The sequence below is a fragment of the Xiphophorus couchianus genome, chromosome 13 (genome assembly GCF_001444195.1).
Source record: "Xiphophorus couchianus chromosome 13, X_couchianus-1.0, whole genome shotgun sequence".
Lineage (NCBI taxonomy): Eukaryota > Metazoa > Chordata > Actinopteri > Cyprinodontiformes > Poeciliidae > Xiphophorus > Xiphophorus couchianus.
In genome coordinates, this window is record NC_040240.1 from 26,087,728 (window position 1) to 26,102,045 (window position 14,318).

Below are 14,318 nucleotides of genomic sequence, written 5' to 3' on the forward strand. Positions count from 1 at the left end.
CGGTTCTGATCGGAACACATTGATCTGATGAATTTTCTCCTCCAGCTCAGCGAATCCCAATAACCTGCAAACAGGAAGTTCCAGAGAAAAACTCGTTGATTCTGTTTCTCCGAAGATTTTCAGCAAAGATTCAATCAGATGAATCAACAGCAAGAATCACAGAAAAACACAGAGAAACTGTCGTCATGGTTACCAATAATAAAACTACAGAAATTACAGAAAGTCAAACATTATGAAGGGAATTCAGATACAAATTAGATTATACTGTAATCTGGTACAGAACATCATCATCATCATCATCATCATCATTATTATTATTATTATTATTATTATTTTGTTATTATTATTATTTTGTTATTATTATTATTATGTTTATGTTTATTATTATTATGTTTATTCATATTGTAGAAGGTTAAATTCAGTTTTCGTTCATTCAGACTTTAGGATAAGTTATGTTCATATTTCTTACTATAATTTGTTTATTTGGATAAAAATGATAACTAGTTAAATCTATTGCATAGTAATTTACTATATTTGACTACACTAAAGTCTTGAAAATTTGCATATCTAATTGGAGTCCAGGATTTTAGGGTCAGTTGGGCAGTTGGAGTGGAGCCACACAGTTTTTTGACCTCACTCTCTTTCTTTTTAAATTTTCATGTTTCTCTTTATTTTTCGTGGAACGTTAACCTTTGTACCGTTTTTTGTTTATTTCTGAAGTAAACCAATCAACTATATTAAGAGGATCCGGTCCTTTTTTTTTGTTTTGTCGTTTTCATCATGAAGTGGACTCGATGAGAAAGACGGAGAGCGTCCAGCTTATGACTTCTTTATTTAGGAAACTGCAAATATTATTAATATTATTAGGTTTATTAATGTGTTTTCAAACCTGTTTTCTAATCATATTTCAGGAGCATATCTGACCATGTTAGTTTGTTTTGTGATTTTCTTCATGTTCAGTAAATAAAAAGAACTTTGAATGTTTCTGGTAGTTTTTGTGGCTCTAAACTGTTTTTTCCTCCGTTTGAAGGCAGCGGCCCCCGGACAGGGAGGGGCCCCCGGACAGGGAGGGGCCCCCGGACAGGGAGGGGCCCCCGGACAGGGAGGGGGCCCCCGGACGTCCCGCGGAGCTTTCTGTGGCTCCGCCCCTGCGTCACGTGACCCCCGCCTGTTGCTGCGCAGCGCAGAAGAAGAGCGGCTCTCCTTCCGCGTTCCTCCAGATCTGACGGAGACGCGGACCTGGAGGGACAGACACACCTGAGGAGCAGGTGAGCTGGAGGCGGCGGGTTCGGCCCGGTCCGGTTCGGTACCGAGACTTTCTATCCGCTTTTTGTCCGGAACTGGACCGGAACCTTTACTGCTGGCAGCTCGTGAGACTTTTAGATCCAGAAACTCCTCAGGACAGTTAAAGTGGAGTCACGAATGAGCAGGAAAAATGAAACTGAATATTAATAATAATAATAATAATAATAATAATAATAAAACTATTAGAAGTTAAAACGTGTGAAACCTTTTAGTTTATCAGGAAATCAAAAAAATCAGAATAAATATTAAAACTGAGTTTAATTATTTAACATTAATTAGAATCAAAGTCATGATTAATGTTGATAATTAGTTTATTCTTCAGTAATCTCTGATCAGATTATAATCATTAATAACTAAATATGAAGCGTTACAGACGTTTTGCTTCCTCAGATTGACCCCTGACCTCTGACCCTGACCAGCTGTTTTCCGGCAGGTCGGCCATGACGGTTCTGATATGAAAGCCGATGCGGGTCCAGTTCCAGCTGCCGAGCCGTGGAGCAGAACCAGCACCACGAAGCCGGACGAGAGGACGATGACCTCTGACCCCCAGCTGGACTTCTTCCATAAGCTGGGCTTCTCCACGGCTCAGGTCCGGGCCGTCCAGAGGAAGTTCGGCGCCGACACCGACAAGGTTCTGGGAGAGCTGGTCCGGGTCGGAGCCGGCCCGCGGATCGCCGTGTCGGTCCTGGTGCCGCGAGGCGACCCCGAGGCCCCAGGCCCCGAGCTGCTGGTCCCCGTCCCCGACCCGCCGACCCGGAACCAGAACCGGAACCAGGAGGACGGAGACGCCCTGAGGGCCGTGGTGATCGACGGCAGCAACGTCGCCATGAGGTGAGAGCCAGGAGGTCAGAGGTCAGAGGTCAGGGAGTTCACTCTGTAGTTCATTAGTAATGAATGAATGAATGAAGCTCATTCATTCATTCATTCATTCATTCATTCATCTCCTCATGTTTCATCTTTATGAAAATCAGAAACCTTTCCTCCTTTAATCTAAATATGAAGATTTGGATTATTGGACCTAGTTCTGGTTCTGACTCGGTTGTGGTCCAGCTCTGGTTCTGGTTCTGACTCGGTTCTGGTCCAGTTCTGGTTCTGGTCCAGTTCTGGTTCTGACCCGGTTCTGGTTCTGGCTGTTTTTATTAATAAGTCAAAAGGTTCTGGAGGAAACTTCCAGAACCTGTAAAAGTTTTCACACCCTGCAGCTCCAAACTCACTAGTAGGAATCTGAAAAGTGTGGCCTGCAGCTGCATTTAGCCCCTCTGTGGCTGCAGGTTTCAGTACTCTGACTTTGACTAGGCCATTCTAAGACCTGAATCTGCTCAGATCTAATCGGGCCCAGCGGTTCTGACCCAATCAGATTCAAACCGGCTGGAAAAAATGTTTTTACTGAAAACTGAGTTTATTTTTAAATCTTTGTGTTTCGTTCAGCAAATTTATTTTCATAATTTCAATTTACAAACTTTCTGGGCAGAAGCAGCTGGTAGAGCCATTTCCTCCTGAACTTCATGATCAGGTTCTGATCAGGTTCTAGATCTCCTGAACTCTGCAGCGTCACAGAGAGAAACTGGGACAGTTGGTGAGAACGTATCTACAGAACCGTGTGAAGTTTTCACTGCAGACACAGAACCAGAACAAGGTTCTGGATCTGGTTCTGGTCCAGTGTTCTGCAGCCCGTCTGGTTTGGACCCGGGTTGTTTCCTGATGAGTCAGAGAGCCAATCAGCCGCCGCCTGGAGGCTGCAGGTCAGAGGTCATCGGCTTCGATGTAAAAGCTTCAGCTCTCCGTAGAAGCTGGGCTTCTTAAAGAGACGGTAACCTGAACTCTGCTCAGCCTCGGCGCTTTGAATCTCCGCCTCTCCATGCAGGCTCTGACACGCCGCGGCGTCTTCTGCTTTATGCAAATCTGATGTGTGTGTGTTCGGAGCGCGGCAGGAACCGGCCCGGCGGCAGGAACCGGCCCGGCGGCAGGAACCGGCCCGGCGGCAGGAACCGGCCCGGCCGAACGCCCAGGAGGAGATGGAGACGATTCTCCTGAAACGGCTCTTCATCTCACCGGGTTCAGAAAGGATCCGCTGGCCGATCTGCTGCTCCAAACATCCAGATGTATGATTATCAGAATGATCACATGGTTACATAAACTCTGATCTGCTGTCAGGAACTGGTCTGGATTTAGGCTGGAGTTCCTCTGATCATGTAAACTGGACCTGCTCAGCATGGACTGAAAATTATTATTATTATTATTGATTATTGATTGTTGATCAGGGCCAAAAATCCCATTTGATCAACGATAAAAGCAGAAAGATTTCAGCTGGTTATTGTAACAGTAATCGTTTTGTATTCTGCAGGTTTTTCCCAAACATGAAGCAGTGAAACAATGTTAATAATGAATATTAATAACCCAGAGCAGCAGCTTCTCTGCCTTTATTCAAGATGTTTGATGTTTTCTGACGTCAACAGGAGGTAAAAACCCTCCAGTGTACGGAGCTCTAATAGTGCCCAACATTCGTCCACAAAGCTTTGCTTCAGCTTTTTGCTTTTTCTCTGCTGGTTTCCATGACTCGGTCCGGTGCGGTCCGGTTGGTTTCTGATGCTTCAGGCTGAATGAATCCTGGATGTTGGGCTTCATGAAAAGCTCTGGACTCTTTTTCAGCGGCTGAATTTCTGCTCGTCACAAACGGCGCTGACCTTTGAGGGTTGGGAGCATTTAGCTCTGCTTTGCATAAATCTGAACATGAAAGCTGTTTGTTTTGGAGGCAGAAAGAAACGGTTTGATGAACCAGATCGTTTCCTCTGGACTTCACTCAGGTCTGGGTTTCATTCATTTCACTCAGTTATTGGTGAGTTTATGTTTTAGATGGATTTAGCAGCAGGGGAATCCGGTCCGCCGGTCCAGTTCATTACTTCCTTCTCACCAAGTCGACTTATTGTAATAATCAATTATTCTGATAATCAGAATAAAAATGGACAAATGCAGCAGATGTTTCATTTAAAATATACTTTTATAAAGAATATTGTATAAAATATTAGACATGTTTGGAAATGCAAATAAATAAATAAAATAAATAGCACAATTAGCTTTTTATTTAAAGGAAAACGAACATTTTAAAAGGCAATAAGAGCTTTCAGTTGGTGAACGTTTGAACATTTATACAATGACAGGATGAAAAAATCTAACATGAGAAAACCTCAGCCGATCAATACAGTGTAGGATCAAATTATTGATTAACTGATTAATAACTGGATGCAGAAGGTTTATTAATAAGAGACGAAACTAAAACTGAAAAACAGATTTAGGGTGAAAAACGTTTTAATTTAAAATAAAGTTTTGATTTGTTTCAGTAAAGACCTGAAAACACTGATCGATCGATTATTGAATTAGTCACATTAGTCATTAGCCACACACACACACACACACACACACACACACACACACACACACACACACACACACACACACACACACACAGAGTCTACAGAGCTGCAGTGGCTGCTGATCAATAATCAGGTAATAAATCAGTATTTTTATCGCTCATGGGTTCAGATCTAAACTTCAGCAGGACGAGTCGCTGATCTGTCATTACACATTTCGGCCTAGTTAAAGCCCGTCAGACATGCTGTGGAGCTTAATGGAGCGTTATCCGGAAACCAAAACAGAATGAATCTGAACAACCTGATGAAGATAAAGACCAGAACCAGAACTGTTCACCAGAACCAGAACCGACCAGCAGTCCAAACATCAACCCTGATTTCTGATTGGCTAACCGTCACCATAAGAAGAGTCCAGTCCAGGGGGGCCGAACTCCAGGCCTGGAGGCCCGCTGCCCTGCAGCGTTTAGATGAGCCTCTGCTGCAGCAGCTGAACAGAACAATCAGGTCATTAAGGTTCTGGAGAACCTGATCCACACCAGGAGGTCATGAAGCCGTTTCATTCCAGGGTTTTGTAGCTGTGGCTCATCTAAAACCTGCAGGACAGCAACTGGAGTTTGACACCTGTGGTCTAGTCCAATCACGTTTAACTTTAAGCCCCGCCTGTTTCAAGATTCAAAACATGAAAATCTAATTAAATATTTACTTTAATGTGGAATCATTCAAATGAACAATAAACATATAGTTAATGAATTAAGATAAATGTTGGCATTTAGAGGGCGGGGCTAACTCTGCTGCAGGTGGAGCTCAACCAATCAGATTCAACTTAAACTATGGAGCCATTAAAATACTAAAACAAATCTGATTTCAACATGAAGAGGAAGTTACATTAATTTATTGATGGATAAATTTAGTTATGGATGAGTTTCATCAGTTATTGAAAGTGTGATTATTTCACTGGGTTAAGTTCAAATCGGGCCGACTCCTGGTCCAGGAATGTTCTGGTTCTGGCCATAAATGTTCTGGTTCTGGCTCTGAGTTCTGGAGGCTCGTAGGATCCGGTCCAGCATGTGCATCACCAGAACCAACATGCTGCCCTGCAAACACCGGGCTCTTTGTTCTGAACCGGCTCTTTTCCTGTTTCTGTGTTTTCCTGTAGCCATGGCAACAAGGAAGTTTTCTCCTGCCTGGGGATCCAGCTGGCCGTCAACTTCTTCCTGGACCGGGGCCACAGCGACGTCACCGTGTTCGTCCCGTCCTGGAGGAAGGAGCAGCCCAGACCGGACGTCCCCATCGCAGGTAGGAGGACTCCAGGTGTGGCTCAGCACTGCGGGGCCCGGCCCAGCCCGGCCCGGCGCAGGGCGCCTTGAGGCCCCGCAGCTGGTGGAACCTGCTCCGCTCAGCGAACAGCTTCCAACACAGAACGACTGCTGCAAAACCCGGGGCGGAGCCTCTGGATCAGAACCAGCTTGAAAATTAAAACTTCCGTCTCCAGAACCAGAGCTGAGGAATCATGACCAGAATACAGGAACACTTCCTCTGCGCTGCTCATCCGCTAATAGCTGAGCTAATTATTAGTTTAGCATGTCTGCTAACTTTGCTAATGTTTAACACACCAAACTTCCCCTAAATTAATTTTTCCAGATGAATTTTGAAGTATTTTCTTGGCTGTTTTATAAACTTTCAGTTGAACAAAGTTCAACAAATGTGTTTTGATTTTTGACTCCAACTAGTTAGACTTTTGTTTTAATGCTCTTATTTTGAAGTCTGTTTAAGAGGCGGTTCTGCTTCCTTTCTTCAGAAACTTTATTTAAAAAATGCCAAATATACAACAAACAAATAAATTATGTATACAGAAGAATATGACACATTAACAAACGACACTGAAGACGAAACAAATACATGTAAATATTTACATAAATGAATTTTTCTTTTACCCCTCCAGGGTCTTTTTGTGGCTCTAGTGTCCCTGATATGAAAGTAGGCTGACAGGAAATGGGAAAGGAGAGGAGGGAAGACATGCGGCAAACATCGCCGGGTCCGGGAATCAAACCCACGACGGCCGCGTCGAGGACTCAAGGCCTCCAAACATGGGTGGTGCTGTTCCCTACGCCACCACGGCACGCCCCATTAATGAATTGTTTTGAGGGACTGCTCACTTCTCCACTGTGATGCAGGAAATGACGATTATTCTCTACCCAGAATGCATTGCTGTAGTTCAACAATAAACAGTTTAAAATCTATGAAGTTTATAAAACATCAAAATAAATAAGCGGTTTATAATTTATCTGGAAAGAATAATGTAGCGAAAGCTAAATGCGCTAAACGTTTTCAAAATTAGCAAAAACACTAAAGTGCTAAAAACATTAGCTCAGGTATTAGCGCTTTAGCAGAGTTGTGCTGGTCTGAGGCACATGTTACTGACACATGGTGGGTGTCAACATGTTAGCATTAGCTTCTGCTAAACACCAGGTTGGTTAAGTTTTAGCATTAGCAGAACTAATGTTTATGATTAGTACTTCAGAGTCAGCACAGCTAGCATTTTAGCTAGCAGTAGCCAACACTGATCAGGAATTTTTACGTTTTCAACAAGAATACACCAGAAATGGAAAAAAATATGGAAACCATTTATAAAACCTTTAAATCAGAATAACTCGCAGGTAAGCTAACGTTAGCCTCCTGATGTTCCTCCTTCTGTCTGTCATCAGTTCATGATTATTTTCTCATATTTGGTGCATCTCCTCTGAACTGTTGACTCTGGTTGTCATGGAAACCCGTTGACATCACCCTCTTCACGTCTTAACTTCACCAAACTTCAAACTGTCCCAGTCTTCGTCCTGACAGAACGAAACCACTGGGTTTGTGGCTCCGTGGGCAGAGGGAGCGGCGTGCGAAGCTCGGTGCTGAGCCTGGTTTGGTTCTTCAGCAGGACGTGGTTAACTGTGACGCTCTGATGGGAAAAACCCGCGGGTCACTTCTTCGTTTTCTTTCCACACTGAAAAGCTTTATCTGCTCTTCTTCTTACTGAAATCGTGAAGATAAAATGTTGTTTTTTTCCGCTGGTTGACACCAAAAACACGAGCGAATGCTGCAGCTTCATCTGGAGGAAAACGCAGATGAGCTGATGTTCATGCAGATAAGCTGCGGCGGCAGGAAGTGACTTTAACTAACCGGGTCGCATCAGGCTGCAGACAAAAACCCGATTCTACAAGAAACAGCAGCAACTTTCCTCTGCAGCTTCAGGCCAGACTTCCTGCAGCCGGAACCAGAATCAGAACCAGAGCCAGAACCAGAACCAGAATCAGAGTCAGAACCAGAACCAGAACCAGAACTGGAACCAGAGCCAGAACCGGAACCAGAGCCAGAACCAGAACCAGAGCCAGAACCAGAACTGGAACCAGAGCCAGAACCAGAGCCAGAACCAGAACCAGAACCAGAGTCAGAACCGGAACCAGAACCAGAGCCAGAACCAGAACCAGTACCGGAACCAGAATCAGAGCCAAAACTGATGGCTCTGATTCTGGCTCTGATTCTGACCAGAGTCAGAACCAGAACCTGCAGTCGTAGTTTTAGGATTCGAAAACAGTTTTCATCTTGAAGTGAAGATGAAAACTGAAATTCTTTCCTTCAGTGTCATTAAGCGGCGGCAGCGCCTGTGAAGAACCGGACGGTTTCTGATCCAAAGTGTTTCACTGGAGATTTATAAAGGCTTGTCTGAGTTTATAAGTTCAGCTGAATGCAGCTATAAACCCAGAGGTCAAAGGTCAGGGTCAGGAAAACCAACTGGAGCAGGTCGCATGAAGAAGCAGTTGATGCTGACCAACCGTTGACTCAAAAATCCAACATGGCCGCCTCCTGTGTAGGAAGATCTGCAGACAAACATTTTTTATAAAAATGGAAATTATAGATTAAATTTTCCTTAGTCTTCTGATTTAATTGATTATGTTACTTATTGTGACAGATTTACACGGTTCCAACAAGGGCTGATCATTTATCGCATCGATTGATTTATTGTGAAAACATATTTTTTAATAAGACTTTTGATTTATTGTCCTGATAATTTTCAGCTGATGTTAAAAGAAACTGACTGACATGATATTTTTCCTGTTTTTAACTTTTATTTTCACCATTTCCTCCACTTGAAAGCATGACTCGGTGTTATGGTTACAAACGGCGCCCCCTGGTGGCAGTGCAGGAAGCCGAGCTAACAGCGCTAACGTTCTGCCCCTCTGAGCAGATCAGCACATCCTGCGGGAGCTGGAGAAGAAGAAGATCTTGGTGTTCACGCCGTCCCGCCGCGTCGCAGGGAAACGCGTCGTCTGCAACGACGACTGCTTCATCGTGAAGCACGCCTTCGAGTCGGACGGCGTCGTCGTGTCCAACGACCTTTACCGCGACCTGCAGGGCGACAAGCCCGAGTGGCGCCGCTTCATCCAGGAGCGGCTGCTCATGTACTCCTTCGTCAACAACAAGTAAGCCCCGCCCCCTCCGCTTCCCGCCACACAAACAAGCGGCCGCCATTTCGCTGACGGCTCGCTTCGACCCGACAGGTTCATGCCGCCAGACGACCCGCTGGGCCGACACGGACCCGACCTGGAGAACTTCCTCCGGAAGTTCCCGAAGACGCAGAAGAAGCCGCCGTGTCCCTACGGTGAGATGTCACTTCCTGCTGCGGCAGGAAGTCCTCCAGGCTCAGACTCCACAGACAGGAAGCAGAAACATTCTGTCAGCTCAGGGTCCAATAGGAGACCAGAACACTGATCCGGTTCTACCGGGTTCAGATCGGACCTTCACCGAACCAAACACCCAGAACCGATCAGATCAGAACCGGTCCCTCTCTGCCTCTCTTTCCAGGTAATCGGGTCCAGTTTTGGCCGGGTTCTGCCGATCCAGCCGGGTCTCGCTGACCGGGCCTAGTAGAACCTTTAGAGAGCAGAACCGGGTCTGGGTTCCGTACGGGTTCTGTCACAGGAAATGTTTTAGTTTGTGGATATAAATTATAAATTTGTTCTGATGAGGTTCTGTGAGGCCCGGTTCTGGATGGGTCGGTCCTGACAGAACCTTCTGGTTTCTGTTTCCAGGGAAGAAATGTACGTACGGGACCAAATGTAAGTTCCAACATCCAGAGCGGTTCAAACAGAACCCCGGCCCGGTTCCGGACCCGAACTCGTCTCTGGTGGACGACCTGGCCCGGAAGCTGACTCTGGCCCATGGCGGCGGTTCTGGAAGGAAACTGGAGCCGGTCCGGTCCGGACACCGCTCCGGCAGGAAGTCCCAGTCCAGGAAGGAGAAGGTGGGCCAGCAACCGGACCACGGACCCGTCCGGAACCAGGGCTCCCAGGACCAGCTGGACTCCGGCCTGGGATCCATAGACAGTCAGAACCCGTGGAGTCTCCCCGACCCGAAGTATGCCGCGCCGTACGGAACCGGGCCGGTACCGTTCTGCAGCTGCTGCTCATACGGCCCGTTCCGGATGGTTCAGGCCGACCCGGCCCACTACAGCCCGACCCAGTACCCCAGCTGTGGCCCGGTTCCGCTCAGCAGGCCCGCCTACAGCCAGCCTCCAGGCTTCCAGCACTGCAGAGTCCAAACCCACCAGCACCGGTACTGGTCCGACCCATTCGGACGGATCCCCGAGGCTCACGGCCCGGCAGGGGCCCGGGGCGCTTGGGAGACTGGTCCAGGTCCAGAACCGGGTCCGGAGCAGAGGGAGGTGGTCCGGAAGAAGCTCCTGGCCATCTTCAGCGCCCAGCTGGTGGACTCGGCCATGGACCGGTTCCCCCAGGTTCTGGACCCGCAGGTTCTGGTGGCAGAGATCCTGGCCCTCCAGAGTCAGAACCGATCCCTGAGGTGAGTCCGGTCCGGTCGGATCGTCCCTCAGACCAGCATCAGTCGGTGTGTTTTGGTATCGTGGTATCCACCTGGGAACAATCCCAGCGCTCTGGATCCGGACTGGGTCAGACCCGGTTGAACCGGGTCGGGTCAGACCGGGTCGGGAACCAGTGCTGGTCATCTGATACAAATTGTATCTTTATTTAATTAAAGTAACTAATTGGGCCTGAGCTCGGCCCATTTAGAGCGTTACCGGGTCAGAACCTCCAGAACCGTTTCCTCCATGATGTTCTCATTCAGACAGAAACACCTCGACCTTTGACCTCAGTCATAATAACCATTTTTACAAAATAAATTCATGTGAAAGGGATTCAGGGATCGGTTCTGACTCTGATTATTTTTAGGCTGACCGGTCCGGTCCAGACGAACAGAACCATGAGGTTCTGACCAAACAGAAACGGACCTCTAAACCGGCTTTATGTCGATTGGATCTCAATCATTTTCATGTTTAGAGCCAAAATGTGGAAGTATTGTTAACTCTGGCCAGAGGGGGCAGTAGTGAGCTGCAGTGCTGGTTCCGAGCTCCAACGAATCTCTGCGATGGAAACCATGGCAACAGTTTGTAAAATCTATCTGGAAGGTTCTGGAAGGTTCTGGTTGTCTCGGCTTGTGGATATTTGGTTTAAAGAGGAAAGTTTCTTCACCTCTGGAACATTCTGGAACCGTTTTAATCCGATTTTAATCTGAAATCTGAACCGGTTTAGACTGGACAGGTTAGCTTGTTAGCTTGAGCTAATCCTGGATGGGAACAGGTTCGCCTTAATCTAAATGAGGTTCAGCTCTGCTGCTGACTGAGAATTATTTTTGATTTTCCTGTTTTTGTTTTATTTTTTAAAATAAAGGACCTTTAAGGAACATTTGTCTTTGTGTGGATTTAAAACTAAGTGGGTTGTTATAAAAACCAGCATCTTAATATTTTTCTTTAACATTGACTGAACTTATACATCTGTATAAAGCTTTGAAATCTCTGAAACAAAGTTTTTAATTTTTCCATTTTTACCTTTTTCTGCTATTTCTTCTTGACTTTTGCTCCATGGCGGTTTTGTTGCCTTGAACTCAGTCAGAATGGTTTACATGTTGGCCAAATGTACACCAGATGGCGTCATTGTTTGGTTTCTGTCCGCTGCTCGGAGGTTATTTGAGGGCGGGTAGCATTTGGGAAATGAGCCAAATGAACCACACACCCTATTTCACATATGTCAGAGTCAAGGCCCGCGGGCCACATCCGGCCCGCGAGAAGGTTTTTTACGGCCCCTGGAATGATCTTGATTTATTATTAGAACCGGCCCGCAGACCGCAGTAAGCCGGCACCCCGTCTGAAAAAAAATACCTTCCTTATTTGAACTGTAAGTAGTTCTTTAAATGTTCTGTGAGATGATGTACTTACCCATGTATCCATAACAACCGGAACTTTCAATATCCACCAAGTTATTGCCGAAATATACCATCTATTAAAGGAGTGCCCCCCGGATTAATTACACTCTCTGCAGCTGCAGCTGCGAAGTTACAGTATTAACCCGATACTTGCTGGAAAGTGCAACGTCTCCCCTTTCAGAAACCGTTGGAACTTTTCCACTTAGCGCTACGTGTGGCGGAATTACGGTACTGCAAATTTAGATGTGTCGCCGGCGACACGTGTAGCTGCGCATCCAGGCTGCTCAAACGTTGTCTATGTTTGGCAGCACATACCTGTGTGAACAACTGTTTTCTTTGATGAACCTGAACAAAACATCACACAGAAGTCGACTTACTGCTGAACACCTTCACTCAATTCTGAGGATTTCCTCAGCTCAGAACCTTACCCCGAACATTGATGAACTTGTGGAAAAGATGGGACACCACCAAGTATCACCCTCAACCTCAAACAAGTGAACATTACTGTGCAATCACATATTTAGAGTTTTTACTCAGTTCAAGTTTAAAAGTTAAAGTTTAATATTTGTTTTCACTGCATGTTACTTCTCCTTGATGAAAGTGCTGTTTTTGATTAATAGATTTTTGCACTTTATTTTATTGTATTTCAATCCAATTATATTGTAAAAATATTTCAGTTGTGTCTGTTGAAAATTAAAGATTACTGACAGAGCCATAAGATTTGCTTTATTTATCTGATCATATTGGAATATATTTGTTAGGTTTTCAGTAGGTTCAATTAGGTTCACTAGACTATATGCGTCATTTAAAAAAAATTCAATGAACATTCGATCAGTCCGGCCCTCGGCTTGTAGCTAAATTTTTTATTTGGCCCTCCGTCCATTTGACTTTGACACCCCTGCCCTATTTAGTTCCCAATTAGCTTTCGGCCATCTTAGGCAGCAGGGGCGATTCTAGGATCTGACCTTTAGGGGGGCTGAGCCCCCAGCAGGGCTAAGGCCCATGAGAAGATATTCTAAATCTAACTGCTTATTTACATACATTCACAAACAAAATTAAGAAACATGTTGTCAGTAATTCATGGAATAAAAGAACAATGTTCATTTTACTCAAACATATACCTATAAAGAGTAAAATCAGAGAAACTTTAAATTTTTTCCAGGGCTGTATATATCAGTGTTGTATAAAGTACTGAAATCTCAGAGTCAAGTAAAAGTATAAGTACCTCTCCAAAATATGACTTTGGTAAAAGTCCAAGTCACTGACTGAAATGTTACTTGAGTTAAAGTCTTAAAGTATCTGAAACTTCTTGTACTCAAGTATGGAAATTACTGTAAAAATGGATGTACTCAAGTAATGTAATGAAAAGTACAAGTAAAAAGTAAAACAAAGCAAATGCAGTTTGAATGACATTTTTTATATTTTGGTAAACTTGTCAAATACACTTAAAATAATGTACACAACCAAGTGCAGGCAAAATTAAACCTGCTAATAGATATACCTGCAGGCATCATTTAGTTAAGAAAATTAGGTGCTTTACCTATAGCACAAGGTTAACTTAACCTGCTTTACAACTGAACCAGCTTCTTAGTAAACCCTCCAGGACAGAAAATACAAAGTTTTTGTAAGCCTCAAGTTTTCCCTTCAAGTAAGGTCAGTGCTGAAAATGAGAAAAATAAATAGTACAGAAAATGCGGCCAACATGAAGAAAAAGATCTGTTACGATTACTCTACTTCACAAATCAGTGAATCAGTCAATGCTACAGTCAGTAGGTGGTGCACACAACTGGTCATTATGCAAAAGAAAAAAGAATTGGGAGGGAAATGCAGCTTATTGGCATCTGTAAACCTGGTTTTGAACTTGCATGCCTTTCCTATATTCGTTAAATTTAGTCTAAATTGCTATCGCTATGGCTTCTGTCCCCCCTTGAACAGAGGAGTCTAGGTAGCCTGCTACAGTCAACATTAGGCCTAAGCTAAATACATCACGTATGGAACTGAAACGATGCCAAACAAAGTTCATTTATGGTCAACGTTTCACAATACAGTAGTGTCTAGTGACCAAGCTATAGTTACTGAAACAGGAGGATTATAACCATTTCATAAGAAGTTACCTCGATGTGTTTCTTCAAGTTGGACGGGGAGTTTTTGTAAGATAGAATTTCCACATCTTCGGGCAGGAATAACATAAACTGCATGCGGTAAGACGAATCTTTAACACCCACGAAAGAGTATATTGTGTTTAAATAAGGCCATGGGCTCTCATCACCAGCTGGTGGTTCCCCTGGAGCCGTGTCCGACGTAGTTGCAGTTGTTGTGGTCTCCGTCTCCTCCTCCATGTGGCTGCTGCTGATTGCGAGACTTGCTTTGTGTTTAATGGGA

General features: G+C 44.9%; 1 protein-coding gene across 3 annotated transcripts; it reads left to right on the forward strand.

Annotated features, from left to right (window-relative positions):
- The first annotated feature begins 1,084 nt into the window (after positions 1-1,084).
- zc3h12ab (zinc finger CCCH-type containing 12Ab) lies at positions 1,085-11,419 on the forward strand. Of its 3 annotated transcripts, none has more exons than XM_028036246.1 (6): positions 1,085-1,268; positions 1,725-2,136; positions 5,830-5,969; positions 8,908-9,142; positions 9,221-9,321; positions 9,752-11,419. In XM_028036246.1, exons 2-6 carry the CDS (start codon positions 1,760-1,762, stop codon positions 10,522-10,524), a joined length of 1,626 nt encoding a protein of 541 aa, XP_027892047.1. In that variant the 5' UTR covers positions 1,085-1,268; positions 1,725-1,759; the 3' UTR covers positions 10,525-11,419. The 3 variants fall into 3 exon arrangements, with proteins under 3 accessions (XP_027892047.1, XP_027892046.1, XP_027892045.1); XM_028036245.1 differs by having other exon boundaries at positions 1,736-2,136; XM_028036244.1 differs by having other exon boundaries at positions 1,739-2,136.
- The last annotated feature ends 2,899 nt before the right edge of the window (positions 11,420-14,318 follow it).

What these genes read in the sequence shown, in the direction of transcription:
- zc3h12ab (XM_028036246.1), top strand. Translation starts at nt 1,760, where the DNA reads ATGAAAGCCGATGCGGGTCCAGTTCCAGCTGCCGAGCCGTGGAGCAGA. An exon ending in TACTCCTTCGTCAACAACAA is followed by an intron (nt 9,143 to 9,220) that starts GTAAGCCCCGCC and finishes TCGACCCGACAG; the next exon opens with GTTCATGCCGCCAGACGACC. An exon ending in GAAGCCGCCGTGTCCCTACG is followed by an intron (nt 9,322 to 9,751) that starts GTGAGATGTCAC and finishes TTCTGTTTCCAG; the next exon opens with GGAAGAAATGTACGTACGGG.